Source organism: Vanessa tameamea, chromosome 7 (genome assembly GCF_037043105.1).
Source record: "Vanessa tameamea isolate UH-Manoa-2023 chromosome 7, ilVanTame1 primary haplotype, whole genome shotgun sequence".
Classification (NCBI taxonomy): domain Eukaryota; kingdom Metazoa; phylum Arthropoda; class Insecta; order Lepidoptera; family Nymphalidae; genus Vanessa; species Vanessa tameamea.
The window spans coordinates 5,959,421-5,979,654 of record NC_087315.1 but is presented as its reverse complement, the minus strand read 5'-3'; the positions used below and the strand labels follow the sequence as shown (position 1 = coordinate 5,979,654).

The window sequence follows — 20,234 nt, the reverse complement described above, 5'->3', positions numbered from 1 at the left end:
TGATTACATTAACACAATATAAAAATAGTCTAATCAAGCAGAATATATGTATGGAATTCGTTTATTTATTTCAATGACGTAAAATATATATAATTTAGACTTTTGATTTTGTTATTTGCAAATAAATTAATAAACAAATTCATTTTATGTTGCTTAAAATGATGTCTTCAAAATAAATGAATCGTCAAGAGCAAATAAACAAAAAGTGGTATCTTGTCCAAATCGAAAATAAATTGTGTAATACGACAACTATCTAGTTGAATAATAAATAAATTTCCTACTATATTAATAACTAGCTGAACCTGCGGCTTTACCCGCGCGACATTTATAAATTAAATACAAACTTTCAATCCCGTTTTAACCCCTTAGGGGTAGTGTTTCATAAAATCCTTCTTAGCGGATGTCAACACCCTATAACCTACATGCCAAATTTTAAGTTTGTAAGTGTTATAGTTTCTGTAAATTCGTGATTAATCAGTTGTTAAGTTAATGCTTGTTGACTTCCAGGCAGGAGACATTACATACATATATAATTGTATTTAACTAACATGACTTTATTTTTAGATGTTGAAAAAGAGTAACTACTGAGTTTCCTGTCGGTTCTTCTCGGTAGAATCTACATTCCGAACCGGTGGTAGCTTTACTTTAAATAGTTTGTTAAATTAATATTCAAAAGTGCTTGTAAAAGCCTACTTCAATAAAGTATACGTTTTGATTTTGAGTGGTATTTCGCTTTTAAATAAATACATACAATATACAGATATAGATTTTTAATTGTTAAAATATCTAGTAATTTTAACTGCAACCTCTCGTTCGTATACTTATTCTTTATCATAACATTTAAGGGAAAATATGTGTATCCAGTTTTCGTAGACTATAGCAGATAACATATTAATACTGCGCGAAGACATTCTCCACTGTCCATACGAGGTCTTATTTCGTTGTTTCACTGGTTGTAGTTGGATCAAATCTAACATGCAAATTTTATCATTGATACTTTCCTCACGATGTCTTGTCTTGCTGTTGAACGCTTGCAAACGTTGTGAACGAGAAAGGAAAATATTTTATTTGGAAAGCAGTCTTTAAATCCTTACGTTCCATCCAATTAATATTTTTTTTATATGAAATCATTAATTTTACGCTTGTCATCGTCACTTATAATGAAAAGACTTTTAACTAATGCCTATCTAATTTTTAGTAATTATATAATAATATTATACACTGAAAGCTTCTCAGAAACGTGCTGCATAGTTTTGTATAAGTTTTACGCATTCATATTGGTTTAGTAATTCTTTTCAGATAGGCATTAGAAAAAAACCTTCTCATTAACTTGAGATATAGATGTTCTGTTAACAATAATAAAATATATAATACTGATACATTCGTCTTAATTAGCAAAATAGCAAATAATATATCCATCGGGAGCAACAGCTCGCTTTGTTACCAATGGACGACCAGCCTTTCTTTGATAAGAGTGTCACTAACGGATTGTTATGGCATGACATGGTAAGTCAACTGCGCGCGCCGGCGTAGTGCGCACGCCACAAACCGCACTCACTCGTACGGTCTTCGAGCCTAAATATATCGTAATTTGTGAATTGATTGACGCATATTTTAACTGTAAGTAGACATATTTAATTAAATCGAAAATATATCAATGTTTTGATAGACTTGTGCTTTAGTGATTTAACATTTATTAAATTTAAAAAAAATTATGTACGTACATATTATTAAGTTAAAATTACAATGTTTACTTTTATTGATAGCTTTCTTAAAATCATTGTATAACTTATAACTCATTAATATTATGATAAAAGAAAAATTAAATAATTTATTTTCAATTTTGTAAATTAAATTGGAAAACAAAACGACTATTATGTAATAAGGAAATATAAAAGATTATTACATAAATAAAATTTATATTTATTATATAAAAAAAGAAACATTTTAATAAATGCAATTGATATCAGCTTACAGTTTAATGTAAGTCATGAGTAGTGTTTTAAAGAAGTAGAAAGTTGTGGAGTTTCTCGACACAGTTCACAAGCGGAATCTTTAAACGAAATTTCATTCTAACAATAAGTTTGATTTTGTTTTATTTCGATAGTAAAAATAAGTACGTATGCTAAAATATAAATTTATTCCATGTTAATTTAAAAACATTTAGTGTGTAGTATTATTAAAATGTAATGTTAATTACACAGTATAAATCATATTAACATTTTATATAGATGGCCCAGTGGTTAGAACGCGTGCATCTTAACCGATGATTTCGGGTTCGAACCCAGGCAGGCACCACTGAATTTTCATGTGCTTAATTTGTGTTTATAATTCATCTCGTGCTCGGCGGTGAAGGAAAACATCGTGAGGAAACCTGCATGTGTCTAATTTCAACGAAATTCTGCCACATGTGTATTCCACCAACCCGCATTGGAGCAGCGTGGTGGAATATGCTCCATACCTTCTCCTCAACGGGAGAGGAGGCCTTAGCCAGCAGTGGGAAATTTACAGGCCGATTATGTTATGTTTATGTTATGCATAAAAACTGTTTATAGGTTGAATATCATTAATTTTCAATTGATTTCGAACGAAAAACTACTAACTAACATTATAGAATAAATTAAAAATAATTATGTAATACATTTGTTATTTTTAATACATTTTATCGATTTACTTTTTAAATAATACCTATTAAAATGACTTAATTATAAAGCAAATCACCTGGCTTAAATTTAATACGAATTATGACACTGGCTGTATATAGTAGAAACAATTTATTGGAGACTGAATTTACTTTCAGCATAACAATTTAAGCGTGAATTATTTGTAATAACAACAAACGAACGTAAGCTTTCTAATTTTTGATTTGTATAATGGGTCTCTCGGAGATCACGAGATACCTAGAAAATAAAATAAATACTTACTTCTACTTTTTACATAATTATCGAGCTTGTTTTCGATTCATTTCTTTAAAAATGAATTTTTAAAAAACGTTATTTAAAGACTATTTTCTTAAGATTGAACTACAGTGTACAATAATAGTCTTTTCAGAGAACCTTACTTTTAATAACGCTTTAGTCGACAACGCGACCAATAAAATTTACATGAATTCTTGTCAAATGAATTTGTTCTAAGTTAGATGCTGAAAGCGATAACAATTGCATTTATGAGAGAAAGGCTTAAAACGAATTAAATATAAAAACAAATCTTATCTGTACGATAAGTCTACTGTCACTCAAGACGAATTTGCCTACACTTTATCCCAATGGAATGCTATATTATGCACTGTACACAGTTCTTGATTAAAATATATTTAGATATAATACAACACAGTTCCTTTTACTTTAATATTACTTCTAAACTTCCGATAACAACTTCGTCGACGTTCAAGACGCTATATTTTCGAGAAAAGAGATCATATATTATTTATTAAAGATCTCAACTTTTGTTAGTTATTATTAAAATTGTTATCGCATTAATTCAATGTAAAATTTATTTATTTTGCTTTAATAAATACTCTTCTTATGTGTGGAATAGACTATATATAGTTCCTAAACTATGAAGTCAGGAGTAGATTTTACTATTTGAGGTCACACACCTCAATTAGGAAATTGTAATTTAATAATGAGTGATCTCAAATAAATAAATTAAATTACGTATTTTACAAACCAGTTTGCGCAGTAACGCTCGTGATTATAACCCTAATAGTTAAAATATTAAAGAATAATAACTGCGTAAACAAAGCGTCGAGTGTATCTGAAACAATTTGATTCTGTATAAAGAACCACCTTCATAATATTAACTCTGTCAATTATACAAACAAGCTTAAAAATATATTGGATCATATCAAGCTTGATGGTTACACGTAACCAGAATAAATAAATAATAGCATTAGTGTTATCAATCTTTTTTGCTTTTTTTTTTCGATAACGCTAATAATAACAGAGTAAAAAAGGCCAGTGAGTACCTTTTTCTCTTCTGTAATTTTACTTTTTTGCCTTCGACTATTTATTTATAGATAATATATTTTAAATCAAAATATTTTTTACTTTTCAAGCACATATGAATCGTAATTTTACATAATAAAATAAAATATAGAAAACGTTTAGTTATGATTATAACATATAGGTATGTATTTGATAAATTATTTTGTGTTCTAACCTAAGCTAACCTTTTCTTCAAAACGAAGAGACAACTTTGCCCAGTTGTGAGGTATTAATAGGATGTAACTATTCATATACGACAAGTTTTTTTGAAGAGTTCACCTTGGAGCAAATAACAATACATAATTGTATAAGTACATATATTCATTATATTTAGTAGGTGTATAATAACATTATTTTTCTGTAAACGCTTTAAAGATTATTCGCAATAAACACAATTACAAATTCATTATTTGAATGACTACAAAACTCCAAACTATAACCAAAGTTGGCAAATGTATTTTACTTCTATAATAAAATACTGAATAAACGATTACATACGAAATGATCAATCAACAGGATGGAATCAAAGTTTGTGAAGCATAACCGTTATGCCTAACTGAAAGTATTACTCAATGAAACTCGTACTATAACACCCGTTTCGGTTAAAATGTAGCGAGAAATAATTGTTTTCATAATAACATTACCTTAACTTCGTCCTACACTAATGATTACGCGCAACTACAAACGAATATATGTATTATATTTTGCACCCGATGCGATACAAAATTATGCATATAGTTATTAGCTTGAACTTCTTTTATTGTATGTGTTATTTACACGTATTTCAAATTCGCTTCAGTGGCTTAACCGTGAAAGAACCACAAGCAGACATAGTTTCTTTATGCTGTTTATAAATTTATTATAGATTTACGATTTATTTACATAATGTAGGTATAGTCACATCTGAATAATGCAAACTCGACGCATCTAAATTAATCGAAGTGAAGGTTTTAGGCAATTTCAAACCTGCAATGATACATTAGAGTTACTTAAAAACTATACAATCAAATTTACCGATCTAACGAAATTAGGTCTACGTCCGCTAGACCGAGATTGTTTGCTCAACTTTTGGTTTTATCAGAAAGTTTATGGGTACTTTTAACGATGCAAAAAACAAGACTTTCGACCACCAAAACTCGACATTTTATCTCTATATTTACTTTTTTTATGTACGTCTATGGCGCAGAACCTTTCGCATTTTATATAGCAGTATGGCCTGAAGTAATATAAAATAAAACTAGAAACATGTTTGCGCACATTCTACGTAGTAATGCCATGTAATATTTTGGACATATGCGATGAATTTTTATCAATAGTATTAATATGTTTACGAATATTTAAATAGCGTCACAATCTTTTATATAGTTAGAACTGTAAGCAACATCCGCGTCTTTACTTTTTTTAGTAAAAGCCTGTAAATGTCTTACTGCAAGGTAAGGGCCTCCTTTTTCATCTTTACTGGGCTTACCGGTGTTTAATGTTATATAATTTTTTTAGTTGATTATATTAAAAAAAAACCTATAACAATAACGAAACCACAAATATATTGTTATAAAGCATGTATTATTTTTAAGCCTTTACTTAGCTTTGCATTTGAAATTGAATACGTCAAAAATACTAAATTTAAAGCCAGTTACAATCCAAGGATGAACTAAAATTCAAAACCTTCGATCTTGCCGCCAAAAAAATACTTTGACATTTTTACTCTTATTTTTTAAGATTATCATGTTCATTTAATAATTATACTAACCATCTCTTAATCTTTATTTTATAAATGACAATTATAATCAATAAATAGGCAATGAAAGAAATTAAGCTGTCTATAGTGTACATTCCACTTAGGTAAACAATAAAGTGATTGCCGTTTCTTCTCAGGTCTGTGGTGTTTCTAAACAGTAGTAGATTTTTGGCATTCAATAAGTTAATGAAATGCTCCTTGCATAAAGATTTTGAATAATTAATGGTAGAAACTTTTCATAGTTTTTAACAGCAAAATCCATGTATGCTTGAAACATAATCATGTTACCCAAATCATAAATTTTTAATAGTTTTAGGAAGTTAGAAAATTGCAAACTTCATGCGTACTGTTACGTGTTATAAACGCAGGCAATGGCGCAAGACGTTACTTGACCAACCCGAGCTCTAAACTATTTGCACGATTTCCACACCACGAATACTGCGTAATAAAGTTCTGAGATAACCTTGCTAGAACACTATATCTCGGAAACTTACTGACAACAATATGTTCCTAAAATTTTCTCAAATTACTATAGTCTAATATTTTCAAGCTAAATAATAAAAGGTGTTTTTAACTTTTCAATTTCGATTACATCATCGAAATTGAAAAGTTATAAAACGATATCTGTCAGTTCTCATACTACCAATCTTATTTTGAAATAATAAAATACTAGTTCCTAAAGATAGAAAGACTGTATTTATCCATTTACAATGTCCTCACGCATTAACAGACGATGAAAGGATAATATCGTAAATGGTTTCGCTTCCAACTTTCAATATCTCAACGCACAGCCATATACAAAATAACATTGTGTAGCAGCTGATTGGTACCACTTATTATTTTGTAAAACTGTTTATTATTATAAGATTAATTGTAAAGTAATAGAGAAATTATAGATACCTTAGGATGACAGTCTAATCAAGGTAACTATAATTTCTCTCGTTACCATTTACAATTTTCAAATTAAAATTTGTAATGAACGTTTATCGGTTTGTAGATTTAAAAATGTGCAATAAAATATTGTTGTATGTATTAAAAATATATCTAGTGCTTTTAATTTTTCTATGAATATAAACAAAAACTTTTTTTGTTGTTGTAAAATTTATTCTTGCTATTCTTTTTATACCGTATACTTATATAGTTGTCGTAACAGTTTTGGAAAATGTAAATAACCCAAAAATACCACATAAAAAAATATATCCAATAATTGAGGTATTTCGACAATCCAGGGCCAGAACCTCATTGTGAATTTCAGTAGTAGAAGGTAATCAAGGCTCCCTGAAGAGGTTCCTGCACTTTATTTCACTAGGTACATTGTTTATTTTATGACATAATTCACTTATTTTTTCGAACTAGTAACACATATTATGAAAAAAACTTTAGCTATTAATGTATTTATTTAAAATTGTTTTTAATAATTAAAAAAAAAACTTCCTCTTCTTACAATAAAACAATCAACTAAAATGCTGCAACGGTTTTCAAACAAAACTACAATTTATTTTTTTATTGCAATAATCCTTATGTCATACAAGTAAATAAGATATCTATGTTTTCTTCATACTGAAAGGAAAACAGTAGAATACTTAATAAAATACTTTTTTAATTTGCTCTTACATTCAATTAGTTTTTATTTCTAGATTTATAATTACTAAATTTATTCAATGATACCGTCGTTACTTGTATAAATAAAACATGACAAAATGCGTACTTACACAAAACATCTATTGTCTTTCGACTAAATATTTATCGCGGTCCATCCTAACATGACGACAGATTATAGTCTTGAAATAACCAAATATTTGTTGACAAAGTATATAGGTGTTACATTCTTAAATAATCAAACGTGTTACAAAGTCTCAACAACACTATAAACTAACTAAACATATAACACCCTCATACAGTTTACGAATAATTATTACAAAAAAAATATAATAATAGATTAATCTATTTTTAAATTGCTTAAAGTACACAAATGAGTTTTTTTTTAATTTCATATTACATACTCTTCTCTGTAGAAGTAATTGTTACGTCTATTTTTATTTAATAATTCGTCGTAATCAATTTTAATGTGTTCCAAAAATAGAATAAATGTTACAAGAATGGATTTGACACATTTTAAACAAATCTTTAAGGTTAATCTTTAAAGTTTTACGTTATTTATTCATAAACTATACTATTAAGATTGCAACGGATTACAAAAACTAAATAAAATGACATAATTTTATATATGGACAAAATGTATTACTTATTACAAATTCCCATGAAAGGACTCGGTTAGCAGATCTAGGCTAAGCAAAAGTCAGGTATGGAATATGCATGACTATTGTTTTGAAAGCACCATTTATAAAATGTCTCAATTATACAAGGTTGTTGTAATGCTCGTAACATAATATTATGTTGACAAATATAATAGAATAGAATATTCTTTATTGTAGACCGAAACTGTAATGAAAACATAGACGACTAATAAAATTTAAGGTATGTCCAAGAGCCGGTCTTTTCGCTAAGAGAGTGATCTGTTTCAGACAACCTTTGGATTATAGAAATAAGATTATAATATATTATTTATTATAATATGTAAATAATACGCCTTTGTTTTTAAACGTATAAACCGAGTGTGTATGTCATAACGTGACGGTGACGCGGGAAAAGAGTTGCATAGACCGAAAAAGATATTGTATAAAACAAGATGAGCTAGTAATAGTTTTGTTGATCGTGTGAGTCCTATTGGAATTCAAAACGCTGCTTAAGATAGTGAGGAGTATTCATTTAATAAGTAACTAAATATAATAATAGTTTTTTATGACTTTGTAATAACAATATTTTTTTTATTAAGCCAAAAGCATAATATATATTTATTTCCATGTTTATGACATAAATAAAGACGAACTTCCATCAAAACTTTTATCAACAATATCACCCTCTTTTGACACGAATTTTGGAAATGAAATCCTATCCCAGACCTCATCTACGTTCTATAAGAAATTCCTAAGCTAAATTACATCCTGTTAGACCCACCGGTGTAGAACGTTCATGTATGTCAGTGTGTCATATTAAAGTTTTATTAAATAAGTGTATTTTATTATACCAATATATTTAATATGATTAAAATCTAGTTGTATAATATAGAAAAATATATTTTACAAAATCTTTATATTGTCAGAAGCTCAATTTATACCAAGTACGTTGTTCGTAATTGGGTAAAGGCCTTACCACCTCTTAAGGAGAATGTTTGGAGCTAACTGTACTCTTAGCGTAAACATAGTTGGCATAAGAACCACGACTAATACAAAGAGGCAAACGTGTACTAGTTATTAAGATAATTAGTAAATAGTAATGTCATTTTATTGATTTTTACAATCAGTTAAAAACATCTATGAATGCAATAGCGAGAAATTCTAATCAGAGTTTCTAAAAAAAGAAAAATTGAAAAATTCTAATCAAAAAAATTGTAACAAATTGCTGTTCCACAAAAGGATATGGAAAAAGGAATTTTATACATATATTTGTATAAAATTAATATTTCAGCACGTTGCGCCAAAGCAGGGTGGTAAACATAGTGGTGGAATTTTACACTTAAACAAATTAACATATAAAAATTCAGCGACACTTTTCCGGATTAAGATATCGGTCTTTGATAACGTGTACTATACAGTGTGACATTTCAGAATAGCAACAATTACAGAATCGCTGCTGTTTAATTTATTAACACAGAGGAAATACACATCAAAAGACTTATTTTCTCTTTTGTCTAAAACGACAGTCGCTTGCTTGTTGTTTGGGTTTTTTGTTATTATTCTTCTAAATAAGTTGCGTTTTATGTCTAACAAATGTGTTAACAAAATCATTGCAATGTAACGATAACAAAAGCTGAACTTTTGATCTTGCATTAAAATTATAGCCCATGTGCACACGTGTGCAAACTGGTTTGCGCATGTAAACGCGACGACTTTTCTATTCTACCTATTATATTTCAACCTTACTTTGCGTCTCGAAACAATTCATTTGGACTTTGAGTGTACATAAAATACTTTATAAATATAGGTTCAAGGTGGACGTGATGATAAGATTCTTAACGTTTATATCTCAATCGTATTCTGATGGTCAGATTTTTAGTGATAATCAATTTATGAATTGTACGTATTAGTGTTATCGTCACGTAATTATCGTTTAACATATAGCATTACTCTGTTCGCCATTTTTCTGTTATTTGTTATAACAGAGATGTGACAGTTTTGGTTTTTTTTCGTAACAAGTAAAAAATAACTATAAATTATATATTATCCGTCCGTCTATCAGTCAAACTCAACGCGACAAAATGAAATCTTAATGACAAAAATAAAAGTACTGAAATACATATAAATACTGAAGTGTTAATATAAATTTTATGAGTTATATGTATGACGTATAAAAAGAAAACATTTAAAACAAAGCAAGGACAAGTGTAAAGCAGGGGCATGTAACTAGAATAAATAATCATACATAGATAAATCCTTATTTTGAATCGATATTATAAAGGACCTTCAAAGAAAAACACATTTTCTCTTCTAAGGTTTTGGTCGAATATTCGTATTTTGTAAAAATCATATTTTGCCTTTCACCAACGAAACCATACCTTTGCATAATTGATTTATGTAGGTAGATCAACAATCTTTACAATATTAAAATAATATAATTAAAAAAGACATACATAAAATTCATGTTTATAATTAAAAAAATATTAGACAGACTGTTGTGTAATTACAAAGTGATAAGTTATCACATCACTCACTTTTAATGACCTTTTACTCACTTGATAATTCATTGAATCATAGTACGTACTTTTGTTTCCGCACTGCACATTACAATACGACCCGATAGTATTCCTCTAGACGGTAGAATATACATGTTTACATACCAGTTGCATTAGTTATTGTGTTCATAATGAAGAAGTTAATTAATTTTTCGTTGTCTTGTTTTAATGTTGGGCTGAATGTAATTACACGAGTGTTTTTAATCGTTTTAAGTGCCAGTGTTTATCAGGGATTCATTATAGCAGAAGTTTTACTGAATAATATGAATGTATGGTACCCAAAATGTTTATCTAAAATTGTAGAAGGTATTCAAGAGAACATATCGAGACTAACATTTATTGTTTTACAGAAAAGCACAACTAAGGTAATATATTAAGTACATTATTTTCTATTAAAATCAGCTATAAAGAATAACTCAATTCGAAGTATCATTAAAATTTTATAACAGGATTGCAACGAACCTAAGAATCAGAATTTAAGCCGGAAAAAGCGCCCCCCGGATGCTGAGTTGGTAGATACCTACTAAATTTATTTTGATGGCGATTCTTAATGTTTTTTTTTTTTGTTTATGTGCTTAAAAATGTGTATTGTGCAATCTGTATAAAATATAAACGACAATAACAGCAAATAAATATCTGAATTCAATAGTATCTAAAAAGCTTATTTTGTTTATACTTGACAATGTTTGTGTACATATCAAGAAAAAACCCAACTTTTCGGCTTTTTACTTAGTATACATAATCAAAAACTGTACTTATTAATTTAATGATATTTTTAAAATATATTTTATATATATGACAAGCAATTAAAAAAAAGAGTAAATTATTATAGAAAACAGTGTGCATCAAAAAAGAAACGTAATAAAACTCGTGACGGGAACCCCTAATAATCAATTATTATTTTAATTATGGTTAAAAAAGTTCTCAAAATGGATTATTATCCGTGCGAAAAAAGTCATACTCTCCTTCATGAAAAAATATTTTCAAACAAAAATTGTTGAATAAAAAAATTATTAAATTGAAATATAACCTACTTATTATTTACTTTACTATTTATGTGTTAAAAAACATAAAATAAATTATTAGTAAAATAAAATATTAAATAATTATAAAAATAAAGTGAGTGTAAAATATGAGATTGACTTTAAAATCATTAATAATTAATTTAATATAATCCTTATAAAATAATATCTAATAGCTACTAATTTACTTGCCGGTTCTGCTCTATAAGTTTTAAGTACCTAATCCGTTGTTGCTTTTGTAAACCAAACATTTAATATAATGTAATAATTAATTAATCATTTATATAAGATAAGGATTATTTTTATTCTTATTACGCAATAACTACAGGTATATAATTTTAACAATGACTAGAAAATTATAATTACAAGTTTAAATTGACTATATCCGTGTCACATGCAGATTAGCCAAAGTAATTTCTTGCCAGCTTACCTACTGCAATTACTTTTGCAAACACTTATACAAGGACTATTTACTGATTGCTATATATTAAGACTTAATTAAGCATATCAAGCACCTAAACTAAATAATTAGATACTTAGGATTTACTAAAGTATTGACATTTTAACTAACGTAAAAACAGATAAGTATATATTATTTTTTTCATTAGTCATTTTTTCTTTTGGTGACAAGGTGACAATTATCCAGAACCCGTGTGTGTCTTAATTGGTAAAGCATCTTCAAAATCATTCAATCTTGACCTGTACGCAACCGATAGAGAATTCACTGCGCAGACACCAGTGAGCATACTTTTTTTTCGACTTTCATCTACAAAATCACAATTGCCTTCTAACGGCTGTTGTATATCTACATAATAAAATTGTTGCGGTTCAAATCGCGTGATATCTTGGCTACAAGGTTTTCAATTGCGCGGTTTCTACGTGCCCCGCTAAATATGTGTTAGAAACTTAGATGATAATAATCTAAGGTTAAAAATATTGATTTATTTTTCAGTCAAGGAAAGGAAAAAAAATCTTAAGTGCCAAATACTTTTTTATTAACCGTCAACGACTCCGACAATAAACAATATTGACAAATTACAAGAAATTATTTTTGAGCTAATATAACTTTTTAAACGTAAACCAACTCAATAAAACAAAATAAATATCTTTCGAGCAGAGACACACCAATTTTACAATTTACTATGTGTATTGAAGTAAATTATTTAAAATAAAGCTTTAATTAAGAATTATCCTACGAACTATCAAAATACATATAAAAAAAATACTTGCTAAAATCTCTTCTATCTTCCACAATTTCCTTGGAACTTACCATAGATATCTGAAACATTACCTACCATAAAATCAAGGATAAAAATTTACAATAATAAATTGGTGGATTTTATGTTTAACATTAGCTCTTATAAAAATAAACCTAAGGCTGTTAGCCTGTAAATTTTCCACACCTGGACAGGGCTTCTATCCTTTTATGGGGAACACGCCCTTAACTTTTAAGGGCTTGTTCCCCCACGCTACTCCAATGAGGATTGGTGGTTGGAAAAATGAATAAAAATTTAAACAAAAATATTGTTTAACTTACGATTCTAGTAAAATTCAGTATATTGTATTGTATTGCCGAAAACCAAGAAATTTGTTAAAGCAACAATATATGTCATTGCGATAGAGCCGCTAGGATTCTATTTCGCTTAATACATTGCTTGTCAGATCATTAAAATATCAATAATTTAACTGTGTTATGAGCATTTTCATTTTGTTTGTGTGACAAGAGATCCATACAAATTATCAATTACAATATAATACTATTTTATTTTCAGGTAGTCATGTTGAACGGATTCATGAGATGGTTTCTGCGTTTCTTGGTATCCTTGCTGGCAATAGGAGTGCGCCCTTTAACATATTTGCTAAACATCAAAAGAAATAAAAAATGCCCGCCACCAACAAACCCTTTACTGTTCAAATCGGCTACCACACTGGCTATGATGATCAGAAACAAACAGGTAAAATGTCTCAATGTTTTAAATATATTTAATTTGATAATTAAAAAAAAATTAAGTACTTTTACAGGTCATATAAATGACAAATGGGCCACCTGATGATAAGTGGTCACCACCGCCCATAAAAATTGGCTATCTAGGAAATATTAACAAACCTGTGTCACCAATGCTCCGCCAACCTAAACTAAGATGTTATATACCTTGTTCCTGTAGTTATATTGACTCACTTACCCTTCCAACCGACCCTACACGCAACAATACTAAGTACGTACCTATGTATTGCCGCTGAATATATTAAGAGTGGATGGTACCTATTCCGACAGGCTGGCACGAAGCCCTGCCACAAAGTATATAATTGGTTACGTTTAATACGCTTTTATTAACCATCTTGTAAAAGGATATCCCATACGTACCTACCCAAGCGAAGCAGGATTATCTCAATCCTTCATTAAAAATATATCAAACATCTTATATGTAATAAATATTTTCCAAACTGTTTTCATTTAAAAAAATATAGTTTTATAATACGTTTTGTATGTGTTTGCATTCAGTTTTGTTTATTGTTCGCTTTCCGTTTAATTATTTATATACAACAATTTTTACCCCGATATTATAAATAATTAAAATGTAGATACATAATATAATAATTGAGAATTATTATGTATTGCATAATACAAGTAATGGTATACAAAGCAGTTACATTATGTATCCCATTAAAATAATACTTTAATGTTAATAACATTTTTACAGTTAAGTGGTTTAATTGTTCTTTTAATAACTATACAGAACGTGCTAAATAGCAGGCAAGCACATACAAAATCTTGTGATGCCGGTCAGTCAGATTTCCCCACAGACAAAACTTGATTGGTGTACTTTTTTAGTAGCCGCTAAAAGGGTGCACCCACACGTAACCGCTTAAAAACTAAAACAGGTGTACAAAACACATTTTAAAAAAATACCTTCACATAATTCAATTCTTCGTGATATACAGAGGAGTATGGGGTGATAATCTGCCATAGACCTAGGGCAGCCAAGCTATCAGACCTACCTTTGGCCAGAGGTCTGATTGGTACTTGACAGGATTTAAATCCGCAATCATCACTTAAAATTAACGAATTCTCGCCACTGGGAAATCTCGACTCTTATGATATAAATTTATGTTATTCATTAAACAAATTTATCTTGTGTCATTTTCGAGTAATAATTTATACAAAAATATTATCTATTTATCTTTCAGATTACATCAGAAGAAGTAGTAACAGCGTACATTGAACGATGTAAAGAAGTCAATCCATATTTGAACGCTATAGTTGAGCCTCGATATGACTTAGCCATAAAGGAAGCGAAGTGTATAGACAAAATGATAGCATCCAACGATCGTTCAACTGAGGAATTAGCTAAGGAATATCCTTTACTTGGTATTCCTATGACTGTTAAAGAAAGTATAGCAGTGGAAGGTAATACAACATTTTAGTCTTATAATATTTATTTATGTATCAATTCCTTAAATATATACAAATATGAATTAAAAATATTTACTGTATAAATCTTGACCGCGTGGAGAGGTGGCAAAAATGCTAGCAGCATTTCCCTGTTGAATCGTAATTCCGATCCTCTGGCCAAAACACAAAACAGCCCTGCTCTCACCAGTGGAGGCAATAAGGCGAGGTGTTATATTTTTAATGAAGCTTTTTACACTACTAATCCAAGGTCCAAGTGTTTCAACAGCAAATGGGACAAAAAAAAACATTTGGAATAAGACACGAATATTTGGATCGTATATTCACTTCAGTTTTTTCCGCAGCGGCACCGGCTCTTAACATTATTTCTCGGATATGAAACGGGGCCTTCGTATCAACGCATATAGTGTCCGACACTAGGACTAGTCCTCGTTCTCAATGTCGAAAACAATGTCAGTCCATCGGGTCTCTTACTATCATAACGACTAATTCCTCGGGGCTCAGGAAGAGAAGGAACGTCGATGGTGGAATAAATAAATATGTCTTTACCGTCTGAACTTCAATATTTTCATGTTTCATTAATTCATTTCAATCGCTATTATATTGAACGTACGAGAACGGTGCAATTTAGAAGATTATAATACTGTATATTCATCCTTCTATGATAGACAACAATAACAATTCATTGCATAGTTTACCTATTTAGTTAAAACGCCTTCGGTTCATAAGATTTGCCTCGGTTCAAATACTTGATCAAACGAATAAAAAAATGGTGTTCTGTTAAGAATTTTCCCATTGCATCATAGTTAGGAAATTGTTGATGATATATTCTTGTGACGTTGCACGTGAAGTTGTTTTTCTCTGCGCCTCATCTTTATTGTCGTATCAAATTGTCAATTCGAGGATGAAGAATAGAGATTCTAACTCTGTTAATGCTCTTTTTCTCTAAAACATCCATATAGTTCGTCGTATATACGTTATACGTACCTATACGATCGCAGGATAATTATTATAAGCGAATGAATTATTAAAAAGAAACGATGGATGGATTGAAAGAATGTTACTTGTGAGATGACGTCCGATAGAGAAGTATGGAAGAAGAAGACATGCTGCACCGACCCTAAGTAAAATTGGGATAAGGACGTGGATGATGATGGAATTATTACTAACAATACTACTGTGTCTCATAATATCGTAAGTAATATTATTTCAAATGAAAAACTAAGCACAATTAATATTTTTTTTTCAGGAATGAGCAACGATAGTGGCACGGTGTTTCCATACAGGAATCCAGCTAAAAAAGATGCAGATATAGTCCGTAGAGCCAGAGCGGCCGGGGCAATACCGATTGCTGTAACGAATACACCACAGCTTTGTATGAATTGGGAGACATACAACAATGTGACAGGTTTGACTATGAACCCTTACGATCAAAGACGTACAACTGGAGGGTCATCTGGTGGAGAAGTAAGTTTATAAAAACATACGCTACGTAATATAATATCTTTATTAAATCAAATTCCTTTATTCGAAATAGAAGCATTACACTTACTTATTGATTGTCAAATGAAACACAGCCACCGATTCGGAAAAGAAAATAGCCTGACCTGAGAAGAACCAGCGAAAGAAAGTCATTTGTTTTGTAAATTTGTGATTACTTACAAATAATCAACACCAAAAAAGAAATAGCCAGGAGCCAATCGTTTTATTCCCAAGGTGTGCTATCAACCATGATCTCACTAATAGGCTATTTGACAATGCGAAAAATAAACTGTCAATTATTGTAATCATGATATGTTATGAGCTTAAAAATGGTTATTTATTAACGAAAGTTGAAAATAATATTTAATTCATTCATAAATCCTAATCTAATACCTTTCACACACAAGCGTGTCGAATAACGGGAGTAACAAGTTTGTGTTTGTTCCTTGTATCAGTGCTATGATTATCACATTTTCTCACAAAATCATATAATATAATAGATAGTTAACACATTTTGTATGTAATATATGTTTTATCTATTATAAATCCTTGATTTTTCAGTCAGCTTTAATAGCTTCAGCGGCTTCAATAATAGGAGTGGGCTCGGATATCGCGGGTTCACTACGACTACCACCTATGTTCAATGGTATATTTGGTCATAAGCCCACGCCGAAACTTGTATCTATCGAAGGCAAGTAAGAAGTTATATTTTCTTTCTTCTTTAATATCAGCTGACTAGCAGATGGAAAAATGGGCCACGTAATGGTCACCTCAGCCCCTTAAACTTTAGAATTGTAACAAGTACAAGCTATTCCTAAGATCGCGGTGACAATCATACAATCGAATATTTTAATTTACGCTGATTCCCTAAAAACTAGAAAATAGCTACATAAATTTTGAGTAACATTAATGAGTGAGTTTTTCTTGTTAGTCACCTCAACAGGCAACCAACCAAATACCAATTTTCTGAGTTACAAAAGAGTCTATAGTTATATACATTGTTAATTATGGTTTTAAAAAATATTGTCTACAATAAAATGAAAGCTCTATAGGATATACAAGTACATGTGATTATTTACTATTATTGAGTATATAATGTTTAATTATAAATATAATATGTTTATTTGCTAAGATTTGGGATGGTACAAGTTAAGATCGGCAATAATTCATAAATATTTACTTGTAAATCAACTATTTTTCTAAAAGTAATTGTTTTTTAGTTGTTTCAAAATAATTGAAGTAATAATAAAAAACAGACTCATAGCGATAATTAGCTTATTAAAAAAGTGTGACAAAAGTTACATACTGTCTTGCGCAGTTTTACAAGTCAATTTTATATTTTTCCAGGACATGTACCAGACTGCCTTGATCCAGAATTTGAGGAGTTCTTTGCACTAGGACCTATTACACGATACGCTGAAGATTTACCTTTGCTTTTAAAAGTTTTGAGACAACCCACTGGTCCAGATGTGCCATTAGACAAACCGGTAGATAAAATAACACGTTTTGCAAATAAAAAGCATAAATGCTACGCATGTGAATATTTCTACATACTTAGTTGAATTTATAGAATAGTATAAATTTACTCTTTTTACCATATTCTTTCCAAATACGTAAAGGTGTGTGTAAAATCCTTAAAAAAAAATTGTAACTAGTACCCCAGCGATACTAAAGCGAGTATTTAAACACTCATTCGATTCTAATGATAATACTATAGTATGATAATTTTACCATATTGACGTAATCAACAAATTTTATTTTTAAGCGTTTCTTTCTTAATATTTTGTATATTTCATTCTGATTTAGTATTGTAATTTTACTAATTAATTTTCTCTTACTGTTTTTTTCCCAGGTTGATCTCACACGTCTAAAATTTTATTATATGGAAGGTGATGGTAGTAACGTTACCGACAAAATTGGATCAGACATCAAAATGGCTATGGAAAAAGCTAAAGCTTACATTAAATCTACCTACAACGTAGACGTTAAAGAGGTCATTAATCAAATTGAGTTAAAATAATAGAAAGATCTCAATCATGGCTTACTTTATAAATTAGTAAGGGTTTCGTAAAGACCTCAAATCATTCTACCGCTAACCAGGATTCACTTTTATTGCTAATTTAATGAGTAAGCCAGTGTAATTACAAGCTTATGAGATTTAATATTTTATATCTAAGTTGACAATATTTAACGCAAATTGTTTGAGTACTAAATACCAAATACATAATTGTCTTGATTAATTTAGTGCATTTATTTTTTAAGGAAGTATTAACAATATACATTGATACGTTACTGACTCATATATTTTTAAATCTATTTCAATACAATAGTTGACCAAATATAAAGCACTTAATGTCACTTTAATAAAATCTATTTAAATAAATATGAGACTAACAACGTACGCAAATATGTATGTACATAACCATTTTAAAAAAATGTTACGTATCACGAAAACGAAAAAAATACTACTATATTTTTTACTTGTTCGTAACATGTTCATTGTATTTCAGCTAAAAATAGCGAATATAGAGCACATGTGGGAAATAAGCGTAAGAGTACTCTTCAACATACAACACGTACGAAACATCTTCACGGATCCAGAGAAACGAGACCAGCTGATATCAATGTGGCCGGAAGTCTTGAAGAAAATGATGGGTCTGTCCAGCCATTCCTTAACATGTGTCGCTTATGGACCCGCAAAGAAATTCTTCGATGCGTTACCAAAGAATTATTATAAGAAACTTTTAGAAGTCTTTGAAGAAATCAAGACTGATTTTAGTGTATGTGTAATTTTTATATAAATTTAATAATTTCAAAGATTTTCATAGAAGCTAAATCAACTTTAAAGAAAGTTTGAAGGATTTGATTATTTCAAGGAGCTTGTATAGTAGCACAAACATATTTTTGCTCATGCGTTTGGTATTTTAATTTTATATTTAAATGTATTCGTATATTCATTTAAGAATTACGTAACATTTGTATTTATAATGGACGCTTACTTTGATCACAAATCCAATTCCAAAGATATATTATATCCGTAATCCGATTTAAATAGATCAACGATCTTGTTTACTTTTTTTCAGGAAGCTTTATCTGACGATGCGGTGTTATTGTTTCCAACGTTCCCATATCCGGCACATTTACACTACAGGATATTTTACAGATTTTTAAATTTTGGATATTTGACAATATTCAATGCTCTAGGGCTACCCGCTACGGCCTGTCCTATCGGGCTCACAGATAAGGGCCTGCCTGTAGGTTTGCAAATTGTTGCGAATAAATGTAATGATCATTTAACGATAGCTGTTGCCAGGGAATTTGAAAAAGCATTCGGAGGATGGACGCCGCCCAATAAGGAACTATTAAACAGCATTAAAACTGCGTAACCAAAGGAATTATATTTTGAATGACAACGTGTCAATGTTTTTAGAATAATATGATTTAGAATAATGATGTATGAATTAGAATTTATATATTTTTTTACAAAGATATATATATTTTTTAATTATGTGTTTTTTATTATCCAACTCCATTGAGAGACTTGTCCATGAGGTTTGCCAAATAGTTCACACGAGTTTAAAATAATATATATAAACAACTTATTTTTATTGAAAAGTAATAATTACGATTATAACTTATAACAAATATCAATGATATAAAGGTTTTATTATAGCGTTAAAAGTTATATACCTACATAGTTGCAACAAGAAAAAAAAATGGAACTTTAGGCCGCACCGGTATTATAATAATAATGAATGTACCGACAAAAATTACACGGATTGTATTTTAACTTCATAATTTG

The 20,234-nt window shown here is 29.6% G+C and overlaps 1 protein-coding gene across 2 annotated transcripts; it reads left to right on the top strand.

The window, feature by feature from the left end:
* Positions 1-1,487: 1,487 nt before the first annotated feature.
* LOC113401224 (fatty-acid amide hydrolase 2-B-like) lies at positions 1,488-19,843 on the top strand. Of its 2 annotated transcripts, none has more exons than XM_026641045.2 (9): positions 1,488-1,620; positions 13,311-13,493; positions 14,728-14,947; positions 16,200-16,417; positions 16,994-17,123; positions 17,780-17,919; positions 18,285-18,425; positions 18,943-19,212; positions 19,516-19,843. In XM_026641045.2, exons 2-9 carry the CDS (start codon positions 13,317-13,319, stop codon positions 19,816-19,818), a joined length of 1,599 nt encoding a protein of 532 aa, XP_026496830.2. In that variant the 5' UTR covers positions 1,488-1,620; positions 13,311-13,316; the 3' UTR covers positions 19,819-19,843. The 2 variants fall into 2 exon arrangements, with proteins under 2 accessions (XP_026496830.2, XP_064071476.1); XM_064215406.1 differs by lacking the exon at positions 1,488-1,620 and adding an exon at positions 10,569-10,881.
* Positions 19,844-20,234: the final 391 nt, after the last annotated feature.